At 42.3% G+C, this 14,208-nt stretch overlaps 1 protein-coding gene across 17 annotated transcripts in view; it reads right to left on the bottom strand.

The window, feature by feature from the left end:
* The window catches only part of gatad2ab (GATA zinc finger domain containing 2Ab), a 151,036-nt gene that overhangs the window by 59,482 nt on the left and 77,346 nt on the right, over window positions 1-14,208 (bottom strand). For all 17 annotated transcript variants that reach the window (XM_068016042.1, XM_068016056.1, XM_068016057.1 and 14 more), the window contains exon 2: window positions 12,092-12,389. In XM_068016042.1, coding sequence (XP_067872143.1) covers window positions 12,092-12,378 — 287 coding nt within the window. In that variant the 5' untranslated portion in view covers window positions 12,379-12,389. The remainder of the gene's footprint in view (window positions 1-12,091; window positions 12,390-14,208) is intronic.

Here is a 14,208-nt window from a genome sequence, read left to right as displayed (position 1 = left end):
TCCAAAATTCTCTAGATTCTGGAAAGGTCCCATCAGATTGGAAAATAGCGAATGTAACTCCACTATTCAAGAAAGGAGGAAGACAGAAAGCAGGAAACTATAGGCCAGTTAGCTTAGCATCTGTCATAGGGAAAATGGTGGAATCCATTATTAAGGAGGTTATAGCAGGTCATTTAAAAAATGTCAATGCTATCAGGCAGAGTCAACATGGTTCTGTGAAAGGGAAATAGTGTTTGACTAATTTATTAGAGTTCTTTGAGGAAGTAACAAGCAACGTGGATAAAGGGGAACCTGTGGATGTGGTGTACTTGGATTTCCAGAAGGCATTTGACAAGGTGCTGCATCAAAGGCTACTAAATAAGATAAGAGCCCATGGTATAGGGGGTAACATACTGGCATGAATAGAGGATTGGTTGGCTAACAGAAAGCAGAGTAGATATAAATGGGTCATTTTCAGGTTGGCAAGCTGTAACCTGTGGAGCGCCACAGGGATCAGTGCTGGGGCCTCAACTATTTACAATCTATATCAATGACTTGGATGAAGGGACAGAATATATGGTTGCTAAATTTGCTGATGACACAAAGATAGGTAGGAGAGTAAGCTGTCAAGAGGACATAAGGAGTCTGCAAAGGGATATAGAAAGTTTAAGTGAGTGGGCAAAGATTTGGCAGATGGAGTATAATTTGGGAAAGTGTGAACTTGTCTACTTTGGTCAGAAGAGTAGAAAAGCAATGTATTATTTAAATAGAGAGATTGCAAAACTGAGATGCAGAGGGATCTGGGTGTCCTAGTATATGAAACACAAAAAGTTAGTATGCAGGTACAGCAAGTGATTAAGAAGGCAAATGCAATGTCATCATTTATTGCAAGGGGAATGGAATATAGAAGTAGAGATGTTTTGTTACAGTTGTACATTGGTGAGACCACATCTAGAGTATTGTGTACAGTTTTGGTCTCCTTACTTAAGGATATAATTGCATTGGAAACAGTTCAGAGAAGGTTCACTTGACTGATTCCTGGAGTGAGAGGGTTATCTTATGAGGAAAGGTTAGATCTGTATTCATTGGAGTTTAGAAGGATGAGAGGTGATCTGATTGAGACATACAAGATTCTGAGGGGACATGACAGAGTGGATGTAGAAAGGGTGTTTTCCCCTTGTGGGAGAGACTAAAATAGGGGGAACAGTTTAAAAATAAGGGGTCTCCCATTTAGGACAGAGATGAAGAGAAATTTTTTCTGAGGGTCACGAGTCTGTGGAACTCTCTTCCCCCAGAGAGCAGTGGAGGCAGGGTCATTGAATGTCTTTAAGGCAAATGTAGACAGATTCTTGACAAACAAGGCAGTCAAGGGTATAGGGGATAGGCAGGAAAGTAGTGTTTAGTCCACAAACAGATCAGCCATTATCTTATGGAATGGCATAGCAGGTTTGAGGGGCCAAATGGTCTACTCCTGCTCCTAGTTCGTATGTTCCCTCCCTTCACTGGAAAAATGGTCATTAAAGAACACAAAACCTCCTCCTCTACTTCAACACTGCCAAAACCCTGTTGTTAATGAAATTGTGACGCTAGAAATACCTTCTTAGGTTTGACATTTCTAGGTTGTTTAAGCCACTAACAGGTGCTACTAAAACACATGGTGATGAAAGCCCTGTCAAGAGGCTTTCCTTGTAGTAAGCTTCTACTTTGTCATATGTGTTTACTCATATGGATGTATTCATTAAAATCAATAAACTAAAAAGATACTTATTTACACAGTGCCTTATCCCATCCCTCAAACATTGCAAAGCTTTTCACGTAAAATGAATTAAGCTGCAGAGAAAATTAGGCAAACTTGACAACTATTTTGTTCACAGGCGATCCCACAAAGTATCACCATAACTAGCAGGAAGCTGCTAGCACCCTCAAATATCTCTGGCCTCCAGTGGCTGTTTTTTTTAAATGCATTAACTTGGATAGTAAGGGGCGATGGTCTAATCAACAGTGGGAGGCGTCACAACTGTTCCCATCACGATCCAACAACAAAAAGAAATTGCACTTGTATGGTGTCTCTCACGACCTCAGGACATCCCAAACCCTCATATGAAGGAAATTAAATACTTCAGAAGGGTAGCACTGCTGTGATATAGGAACCACAACAGTCAATTTGCACACAGCAAGCTCCCACAAGTAACAATGTGATAATGACCAGATCATCTGTTTATAATGATGTTGATTGAGGGATAAATAGTGGCCCAGGACACCAGGGAGAACTCCCCGGCTCTTCTTCAAAATAATACCCTAGGATCATTTACCTTCACCTGAGGGGGCAGGTGGGGCCTCAGTTTAGCATCCCTCATTACTCTCTGACTCAGTACTTCACTGGAGTGTAAGCCTAGATTTTTGTGCTCAAGTCTCTGGAGTGGGGATTAGATACATGGAACATGGTGCTGTGCAAAAAAGACAGATTCAAACCTTTACAAAAACATGACAGGAAGATTCCTTCCTGCCCTTACACAGAGCTGAGGGAGGGAGTTGTGTGTGTGTCAGACCAACTCCAGCTCTGCAACACAAAGTGATAACCTTTGTTGTTCTGGGCTTCTCCCCAGGCTGTGAGCCCTGACACTCAGAAAGCCTCACCAGTGTTGCTCTATTATGTATCTCAGTGAGAGAGCTGTTGGATACCACTGGCCATTCCAAGCCTTTGTGTCACTGCCACATTGGCAGTCAAATTATTTAATGAAGGTAATGCTGTTGGAATCTGAGGCATACACAAATCACTCACACACACTTCTGTTTCAGTTCATCTTTTAAGTCCCTCAGCTGGGGATAAAAATCAATTTTAATAGAATTAAAATATGCTTGTGTAATGAAGTACTGAGGCAGTCTCACCCAAATTTTTGGTGGATAGGGAAAACACAATCATGTGATGAGGCACGCCCGATACAAGAGTGGTCTACAGATCCGTCACATCTCACTCAGTTTAAATGCAAGCCATTTTAATGCAGCTCACTCTTCAAAGTTAAACACCACTGCATAGTTTCAAATAAATTCGTAATTAGCATTACTCTTGTATCATGAACCTCACCCCCAATGTTCCCTCACCAGGAGCCGAACTTTAGCAACCCCACAGAACCTGCGTGGGTTTTCTCCGGGTGCTCCGGTTTCCTCCCACAAGCCAAAAGACTTGCAGGTTGATAGGTAAATTGGTCTTTATAAATTGTCACTAGTATAGGTAGGTGGTAGGGAAATATAGGGACAGGTGGGGATGTTTGGTAGGAATATGGGATTAGTGTAGGATTAGTATAAATGGGTGGTTGATGTTCGGCACAGACTCGGTGGGCCGAAGGGCCTGTTTCAGTGCTGTATCTCTAATCTAATCTAACCAACAAATAAATTTACAGCTCTCGTTAAAATTAACGGACAAGAGCAGCTCATCGCTGTCAGTGAACAATGGATCAACCCAAGAGGGAATGAGACCTGAAATAGCCAGGGCAGTGCGGGGGGAAGTCAATTCTGGGATAGGAAATTTTTACCTTTCTTCAAAGCAGGAGGATACAATTCATGAAGAGGAAATAAAATGGTTCAATGACTAATTCAATATTTATGTAAACTTTGAGGTACTACTTTGGAGGAGTATTCCAAAGGAAAATAAAGAGAATTACTCAATCTAAACTTCCATTCTCTTTTAAGAGTTTTTAGGTGAAATTCTTCAATCTGCATAATGTCAGCCCAAGCACAACACAATAACTGACGACAGAATTGATTAAATGGAGCATAGCATTTAATCTCAGCTCTCATCCATAAGTCAAACTAATACATGCATTTTGTGTCTCATCTGAGGCCTCAGATTCTTATTCCACACTGCCAGTCATGTGTAATTCTTTATACATCCATGCTCACAAATGATAATTTCATGTTGTACCTCAGATGGTAAAACTGTCAGTAATGTTAGCCACTTCACACCATGTCAAAACACCAGCACCTTTAATAAGTACAGGGTATGTATTGTAGTAGAGGTTGATATACAAAATGCAGGAGCGGCACTAGTTAGATTCAGCATTCCTGATGACAGGGAGTTAGCAGACATACATGGAGGACGGGGACGTGAAGTAGGGCTGGTTGGTTGAATTCAGGTACGTTACTGGTTCGCCACAAACTTCCAATTTGTACCAAGGTATTCTACAACTGGCCTCAGCATATAAGGCGATATGTAGAGGAAAAAGGTATTCCCTGGAATTTAGAAAGTTAAGGGGTGATTTGATTGCAGTTTTCAAATTAAGGGGAAAAAATAGGGTAAATAGAAATTATTTCTGCTGATTGGGGGAATCCAGGACTAACGGAAATAGATGATGCCAGATGTTTCAGGACTGAAGTTTGGAAATACTTCTACACACAAAGGGTGGTAGAAGTTTGAAACTCTCGAGAACATAAAGTAACATTAGAAACAGGAAGAGTAGACCATATGGCCCGTCGAGCCTGCTCTATCATTCAATATGATCATGGTTGATCTTGGACTTCAACTCCACTTTCCTGCCCACTCCCCATATCCCTCGATTCCCTGAGACACCAAAAATCTGTCTATCTCAGCCATAAGCAGATTCAATGATGGTGCATTCACATCCCTCTGGAGTAGAGAATTCCAAAGATTCACAACCCTCTGAGTGAAGAAATTTCTTCTTATCTCAGTCCTAAATGATCAACCCCTTATCCTGAAACTGTGCCCCCTTGTTTTAATTCCCCAGCCAGGGGAAACAATATCTCAGTATCCACCCTGTCATGAATGTTTCAATAAGATCACCTGTCATTCTTCTAAACTCAAGAGAATATAGAGCCAATTTACTCAGCGTCTCATCCCAGGGACTAATCTAGTGAACCTTTGTGGACTGCCTCTAATGCAAGTATATCCTTCCTTAAACATGGAGACCAAAATTTCACACAGTAGTCCAGGTGTGGTCTCACCAAAGCAAAGCACTACATTGTAGCAAGACGTATTTATTCTTGTACTCCAATCCCCTTGCAAAAGACCAACATGCTATGTGTTTTCCTAATTGCTTGCTGTATCTGCATGTTAACTTTTTGTGTTCTTTGTATGAGTACACCCAAGTCCCTCTGAACAATATTTACAAGTTTTATGCCTTTTAAAAAATATTCTGCTTTTCTATTCTTATGAGCAAAGTGAATAACCTCATACTTCCCCACATTATACTCCAGCTGCCACCTTGTTACCCACTTACTTAACCTGTCTATATCTCTTCGTAACCTATGTCCTCCTCACAGCTTGCATTCCCACCTAGCTTTGTGTATTCAGCAAATTTAGATACACTACTCTGTCTCTAAGTCATTAATATAGATTGTAAATAGTGAGGCTCCAGCACTGATCCTCGTGGCGCGCCACTAGTCACATCCTGACAACTTGAAAATGTCCATTTATCCATACTCTCTGCTTTCTGTCCGTTAACCAATCCTTCTAGAAATCCAAGTACACTACATCTACTGGTTGCCCTTTATCTACCCTACTAGTTAAATCCTCAAAAAATTCTAATAAATTTGTCAAACAGGATTTCCCTTCTGTAAAACTGTGTTGACTTGTAATCATACTATGCTTTTCTAAGTGCAAACAGCAGTTAATGCTGGGTCAATTGTTAATTTTAAATCGGAGGTTGATAGATTTGTTAACCAAAGGCATTGAGGGATATGGGGAAAAGGTGGGTATATGGAGTTTGGTCACAGGTCAGCCATGATCTCATTAAATGACAGAACAGACTCGAGGGGCTAAATGACCTACTCCTTTTTTTTTATGTTCCTAAAGAGTGGGAGGTAGAGACATATTATCCAGGACTCCTGGCCCCCAATGCCACTCAGTGCCAGGAAGTATTTTGTGTAAATGAACATCCTGAGGACGACATTTTCAAATGGAGGGGGCAAGTTTCAGGTTAGCTGTGATTAAAAGGATTTATGAGTTTTACTGTTGGCTCCTGGAGCTTTGCTCGATTGCCTTCCTAGTTTTGAAAGTCATTCTCCAGCATCTTCCACAGATGAGTCTCAGCGCCTGTGCCCACCCGTCTTTCTATCACCTCCTCTCCCAGGAACGTCAAAGCTGTCCTGGTCTACACCACATAGAGATGGGGTGGGCTGAATCAACTGGACTGATGGCTTTTTCCTGTCCTCCTTTTCATGTGCTTGTCAAGACAGGATCGAACTGAGCTTAGGTCAAGAAAGAAACCGGCCTTCGAATTTGTCTCTGCTACTCAAACGAGCAAGATAAACATGCACAAAAGCCCAGTTGCAATTCTTTCATTATTATTCCATTTGTGAAATATCTAAACGCCATGCATCCATCACCTCCCCACAGCAAATGTGGCCAGAATCAGAATCTTAGTTGAGTGTCACTCTATAGGTGGGAACCCATATCCTTCCATTCGGAAATAAAAACAGAAATACTGGAAATACTCAGGTCAGGCAGCATTTGTGGAGAGAGAAACAGAGTTAACGTTTCAGGTCGATGACGTTCATCAGAGGTCATCGACCTAAAATGTTAACGGTTTCTCTCCACAGATTCTGCCTGACCTGAGTATTTCCAGCATTTTCTATTTTTATTTCAGATTTTCAGCATCCACAGTATTTTGCTTTCATCCTTCCATTCAGAGAGGGACAAGGACATCAGCCATAAAAGAATCATTGGATTAAGGTCACCAATGCCAACCTTCTCCATCTCTCAGATATCAGATCAATCTCTTCTAACTTCCTCCCCCTACTCCATCCTCTCCTGCATGCACTGGCGCACGTTGGGTTGGTAGGATGTCACAGATTCTTCAATGCCCCATCCAACAGATCACCCTCAGCGCTACCATATCATCATCTAATGGCCATATGCTTACACTTCACCAATCATCATTGGAAGATGACGAGCAGCAGGAACTGTTGCTCAATTTTCCAAACTGTGGCTACCTCAGAGAACGATCCCAGTTGACCTCAGCTAGCTCTGCAGGGACTGAGGGAATCACCTTGAACTGTAAGACTCAAATCTACACATATAGTTCAATTACACAATGAACTCAAATACAACTATTGGTTCTCTTACTTGCAAAGGCTGCCTACAATTCCCATTAGCCCCCATTGCAGGGCCAACAGGAAACTGCTTCTATATATTATTTAATATCTGGAAACATAAGAGGATGAGGCAATTTTGCCCTCGAGCCTGTTCTGCCATCCAACTAGATCACGGCTGATCTGCGCCTAACTCCATATTCCTCAATACTTTCGGTTAACAAAAACCTATCACTCAGATTTAAAATTAACAAATGATTTAGCATCAATGCCATTTACGGAAGAGATTTCCAAATTTCTACCACCCTTTGTGTGTAAAAGTGTTTCCTAATTTCACTCCTAAAGGTCTGGCTCCAATTTTTAAGCTATGCCTCCAAGGCCTAGACTGCCCAATAAGGAGAAACAGTTTCTCCCTATCTACCCTTTCTGTTCTCCTTAATACCTTGGCTGCATGGCAGCAAAGCAGAGACTCATCATTAGATTTTTGTTGCTAATCAGGAAGCACCTAACCCTGATTTGACACCTCTCCCCCATTTGAGGTAGTTTTCCCGCAGGCATGGATAACTGCAAGCATATCACCATACGGCAGGACAGTGGAGTAAGGTCAGAAACGTGCCAAGGCATGAAGTCACAGATGAGTCAGGACTTCAGGGCCCTGAACAATGCTGCCTAATCAGTACTACTGTGCTTGACAACTTGTAACATTCAAGGATCTGTTTTATAGGGACACTTCAGCAGTAATCAAGATAATTACAACCGAGGAAGGCCCTTGGTGTCCATCTTAATTCATCCATCCGGAAGGCCTTGAAATTCCTCCCATTACAGTATCCAATTGCTTCTTAAACAATTCAATCATTTTTGCCTTCACTACTCAGAGCCCATCCCATGCGCTGATCATTCTTTTTATGAAGAATTTCCTGACAATCCTAAATTTACCTTTTACTGGTATGACTCTATACCATCTAGCCTTACTCAAGCCATTTCATTTATTGCTATTTTCCAGGTTTACTTTATCTATTCCTCTATCTTATACACTTCTATAAGATTAACTCAGATCTATCTCTTGTATAAAGGCCTGTTTCTCCAATCTTTCCTTGTTACTCCTAAACATTTGACTATCTCCCTCGTGTCTGTAGTCAGAACTGGGCACAGTATTAAAGATGCAGTCTGACCACAGCGCTATAGTTTGATCACAGTTTCCTGACATATTTTCTTACGCTGCACTTGTTGTGCTCAGATGCGCTAGCATCTTTGCATTTCAGTGCAAAAATAAATTTGCCTCAGGAACCTGGAAAAAAAACCATGAACTCTGAAAAGCCATCAAATTTTGATACACAACAGTCAAACCTACCCATCATCTCTCTCAATCCCCCCTCTCTCTCCAGTAACAAATCTTAATGCTTTTTCAGCCCATTTATTTTTTATTCTTTCATGGGATGTGAGCATTGTCGGCAAGGCCAGCATTTGTTGCCATCCCTAACGGCCTTTGACAACTGAATGGCTTGCTGGGCCATTTCAGAGGGCAGTTAAGAGTCAACCACATTGCTGTGGGTCTGGAGTCACATGTAGGCCAGATCAGGCGAGGACAGCAGATTTCCTTCCCTAAAGGACATGAGTGAACCAGATGAGCTTTTACAACAACCATTACTGAGACTAGCTTCCAGTTCCAGATTTGTATTAATTAATTGAATTTATCAGTTGAATTTGAAGTCCACCAGCTGCCATGGTGGGATTTGAACCCATTCCCCTAGGGCATTAGCGTGGGTCTCTGGATTACTAGTCCAGTAACATTACCACAACGCCAACACCTCCACCACTTGCACTGCTGCTTCAATGGTCTTCCCTGGTACCACAGAGGTACCAGAGAGAAATATTAAGAAGGGCCCACGAGACTATAGTGGCTGTACATGCCGGTACACGAAAGACCAAAGCCCGCATAGGACAGCAGTTTGGCCAAAACTCCAAAAAGATGTGGTGGAGTAGGTTAGTTTAGAGATACAGCACTGCAACAGGCCCTTCGGCCCACCGAGTCTGTGCCGACCATCAATCACCCATTTATACTAATCCTACACTAATCCCATATTAGTACTGCCACATGTGCCTGGTTGAGGGGAAACCCCAACCTACAGTGAAACCTGCATCCCTAAGTCTTGTACTGGTGTTAGGAGGACCCTCCAGCAGAGAGCTGGTGAACTGTAAGGGACCCCCTGCTGAGAACAAAAAGGGACAGGCAGGCACAAAGCTGGCAAAAGGTTAGACAGGGAAGGGGAAAAAGTGACCAAGAGGGCAGGTTAAAGGAAGTCCAGGAGGAATCCCGGATGAAAACCCCTACTGTCCAGGCAGCCAACCCCGAAAAATGCAAAACATTAGACCCCACATCCTCCAGTGTAAATGCAGACACAAGACGCACCCCACAAGAGTTGCTAACAGCATTTACAGGAACCTGCAGAGACAAAGAAAGACCTCTCGGGGGCAGAGAAACTGTGAGGGCGATGCATCACCTAGTCGAAGTGCCATAGGAGTGCAGTAGAGTCTGCACAAATACCTGCAGGCAGGAGTGTCCTCTGGGACAAAGGGGAGATTAGCACAGAATCCTCCCCCACAGTCAGAACCAAAGAAAACCACCCATCCCACAAATTCAAAAGCCTTTGCATGACTCAGCAAAGCACTGAAAATGTGTTCAGGATAGACCCGCCCACTACTGACTCTCCTGAGAAAAATAAATTTCAGCTTAGGGCTAATTAAATCTAAAACCCCCTCTCCCTTTTCAGACCTCAATTGGAACAAAGACATGGAAATGGACGAAAGGAACAGAAACTTCCCCAAGAACGAACATGTTTATTGGGATGCCAAAAAAGGGGCGATTTTAATAAGTTTTAGGATTTGTGAATAAATGAGAGAAATGCATTTTTTTTTTTCTGAATCTTATATTTTTCTCTCGACCCTTTTAATGAAATGAGCTGTTCCCAAATCGCATTTTATTCCACTGGGTGTGGAGGTGTCATGCTAGGCCCCCACCTGCCAAGAATGAGGCACATCAATATTGTCACGAACATTAATTTTTAACTGTTGTTGGAGCGAGGAAATGACTTGTTAAACAGATCAGCCATGGCTGGAAAAAACATTTACATACTAATAGACAAAGGTGAGGAAGCGCATTCCAGGGCCTGCTCAGGAGGATACAATCCACAAGAGCCTGGACTGGTTAGACCAGCTGGTTACATGACTACCTGGCTGTTCCAGGGTTTTCTTTTGAACTGGCCACAGAGAGTTTGAAGGCAGAGTGTCTGCTTGCTCCTGGACTGAAGATCTCTCCTGTCTGCTCCCATCTCTTTCTCACAAGCCACTGAACCCCCTGAAGACACATGAACCCCAAGAGAGAAAAGTCTTGTACAGCAAACAAGGTTTTAGTTTGTTTAAGGTTTAAGAATAATACTGGGCCCCAACGAAAAGCAAGATCTACCTACAATCAGGATTCTACAGTGAGCTCGAAGAACCATAACAAAAACTCTTTACATATTGCCTCAAACTTTTCCACTTTATTTTTCTTCTGCTCTTTTGTCTCAATTTTCATGTGCGTATCTCGTATGCATGCTAGCGTGAGCGCATCCTGTACCCGTAGGTGTTAACCGAATTAGAATTTAAGTTTAAGAAATTTCAACTTTTCTTCTTTAAACCTAAGAAAGCCTGTTTGTGCTGGTTTATTTGCCTTATAACTGGAAAACGGTGAACAAGGATTCACCAAGGGGGAGCTAAAAACATGGTGTGTTTAAAAATTAAACCCTATTACAGTAAGACCAGGTGAAGGCTGAGAGGGACCCCTAGACACCTTTCTCATCTGGTCATAACAATTGGGTAGGTAGAGAAAAACTATTTCCTCTGGCAAGGAAGTCCAGAGCATGAGGGCATAACCTTAAAATTAGAGCTAGAGTCAATTCAGAGGTGATGTCAGGAAGCACTTTTACACAAAGGGTAGTAGAAAACTGGATTTCTCTCCCCAAAAAAACTATTGAGAATAGGGGTAATTCAAAACAGAGTATGATAGATTTTTGATTGGTAAGGGTTATGAAACCAAGGTGGGTAGATGGAGTTAAGATACAGGTCAGCTGTGATCTAAGTGAAAGTTTGAAGAGGTTTGAGGGGCTGAATTGCCTCCTCCTGTTCCTTCCTATATTTTACCTTCCTATTTATGCCTTGCTTAAAAACCATGTTCTTTATGATATCAGAAAAGCAGAATAGTTGGTCGAATTTTTTTCTCAATGATTTGCCCATTCCAACTGCATAAAAATGGCCAGCAGCACAATTGCAGCTGTTGTTTCAAACTGGTGCTGGGTGCGAAAAGAGGCTTCGCAGCTCAACTCTATGGTAGATTATTGATAATACAGCACAGAAACAGGCCTTTTGTTTCATGCAAGTGTTTATGCTCTACACCAGCCTCCTCCCAACCCATTTTAGCAACAAGGAATAATTTGTGCCATTTTAGCTAATATTTCAGGGTATTAGTGTCAGTGGTGTAGTAAAATACCTGGTGTCAGCTGTGGCTCATTTGGTAAGACTCTTGCCTCTAAATCAGAAGATGGTGGGTTCAAGTCCCAATCCAGAAGCTTTAACACCAATATGTAGGCTGACACTTCAGTGCAGTACCGAGGGAGTGCTGCACTGTTACAGGTGCCGTCTTTTGGATGAAACTTTAAACTGAGGCCCTGCCTGTCCTCTCAGGTGGACGGAAAAGATCCAATAGCACTATTTCCAAGAGCAGGGGAGTTATCCCCAGTGTCCTGGCCAATATTTATCCCTCAATCAACATCATTTTAAAAAAACAAATTATCTGGTCATTAACATATTCCTGTTTGTGGGAGCTTGGTGTGCACAAATTGGCTGCTGTGTTTTCTACATTACAACAAGGACTACACTTCACTGGTTGTCCTGAAGTCTGTAAAGGTGCTATATAAATGTAAATTCTTTGTTTTTCTCTTCTTATTGACATTACAACCAAGCTCTCCATTCCAAAAAAACACAAACCAGCTTTCAAAGAAACCGGACCAATTTGCAGCTGCGTACTTACGTCTTCGAAGTACTCATATCGACGGGTTCGTCGCCGGCCTGTACTTCTACTTTGATTGTTGCTTTCACTTCACCTGGTCCCTTTAGTAACCCAGGAGTTCGACCACCACCCCGATCGACGGGTTCGGTTTTAATTTTTATCTCCCCTTTTACATCATCGAATTCATTGTCCCTATCCGTTCCTCTGGAGCATTCCATTTTTGGTTTCTTCATATCCACGTCGTTATGCAGTCCCTCCCGCTCCAATGCTCTCTTCTGGCTTCGTGTTCTGTACACGTCATCTGTCATAGCAGAAATATCTGTAGATAGAAGGGGAAACAAAAGTCACAAAATCTCTGGGCATTTCAATTTCCCCACCTAGAATTACATGGAACTAAAACCTAATTTTCTCCCCCAAACCTATTGCTACAATATCTAAGATGGGGCAACAGCTGCTCACATGGCAACCTCAAATATACGATATTTGGGGTCTGGTTAGGACAGAGTTGCAAAAAGGATATAGAGGCACTAGACAAGGTGCAAAAGAAAAAAGCAAGGACGATATCAGAATTGAGAGAACCCTATAGGGATAGGTGGGGATGTTTGGTAGGAATATGGGATTAGTGTAGGATTAGTATAAATGGGTGGTTGATGTTCGGCACAGACACGGTGGGCCAAAGGGGCCTGTTTCAGTGCTGTATCTCTAATCTAATCTAATCCTACCTCATCAGGGAAGACTGAACAGGCTGGGGCTCTTTTCTCTATAAAAGAAAAGGCTGAGGGGTAATATGATTTAGGTCTTTAAGATTATGAGAGGGTTTGATAGGGTAGACAGAGAGGATGTTTCCACTTATCAGAGAATAGTACAGCACAGATGGAGGCCACTGAGCCCATCGAGCCGTGCCAGCTTTCAATCCAGGTAGTTCCACACAACCCTGCAATTATTTCTCCTTCAAGTATTTATCCAATTCTCTTTTGAAGGCTACTATTGAATCCGTATCCATCACCGTGAGGCATGCATTCCAAATCCTAACCACTCATTGCATAAAATGATTTTCCTCATGCCGCCTCTGTTTCTTTTGACATTCACCTTAAGTCTGTGCTCTCTGGCTATCCTTCAGCCATTGGAAAGAGCTTCCCTTTATTTACTCTATCTAAACCCTTCATGGCTTTTAAACAGCTCCATCAAGTCTCCTCTTAATCTTACAAAAGCAAATTACTGCAGATGCTAGAAATCTGAAATTAAAACAGAAAGTGCTGGAAATACTCAGCAGGTCTGGCAGTATCTGTGGAGACAGAAACAGAGTTAATGTTTCAGGTCTGTGGCCTTTCACAGAACTCCCCTTAACCTTCTCTGCTCTCAGAACAACCCCAGCTTCTCCAATCTATGCAACTGCAATCGGTACGCAATCCACCATCTTAAACATTCACTCCCTCGACCACCAGCGCACAGTGGCAGCAGTGAGTACCATAAACAAATTTCACTGCAGCAACTTGCCAAACCTCCTTCGACAGTACCTTCCAAACCCAGGACCTCTACCACCTAGAAGGACAAGGTGAGCAAATGCATGGGAACACCACCTGCAAGTTCCCCATCCAGTCTCCTCTTAACACCATCCTGACTTGGAACTATCTCACCATTCCTTCACTGTCACTGGGTCAAAAACCTGGAACTCCCTTCCTAATAGCACTGTGGGTATACCTACACCAGATGGACTGCAGCGGTTCAAGAAGATGGCTCACTACCACCTTCTGAAAGGCAATTAAGGATGGGCAACAAATTCTGGCCTTGCCAATGACATGCTCATCCCATGAAAGAATTTTTAAAAGCAGCCCTGGAACCATTCTAAAACCATAGGCTGGTATGTGAAGCCTTCGCTGCCCAATGTAGCAATAAAACTGGAAAGTGCCTTCACCTACACAACCATTAGGAGGACAGTAAAACAAAAAAAAATGTTTTTAAACAACTTTCTTTTTTAATCAAGTGCCTGAAACAGGGAGTAACCATTTCCTCTACTGCAGATAAAAATCTTCAATTCCATTTCAAATGGGAGCCAAGGTTAATTCCAATTTCATTAAAAAGTTTTAATTTAGTAAAGTTCTCTGATGGCTGCTCGATTTCCTCTTTATTACTAAAGA

The sequence above is a fragment of the Heterodontus francisci genome, chromosome 36, assembly GCF_036365525.1.
Source record: "Heterodontus francisci isolate sHetFra1 chromosome 36, sHetFra1.hap1, whole genome shotgun sequence".
NCBI lineage: Eukaryota > Metazoa > Chordata > Chondrichthyes > Heterodontiformes > Heterodontidae > Heterodontus > Heterodontus francisci.
This window is presented reverse-complemented; position numbering and strand designations above follow the sequence as displayed.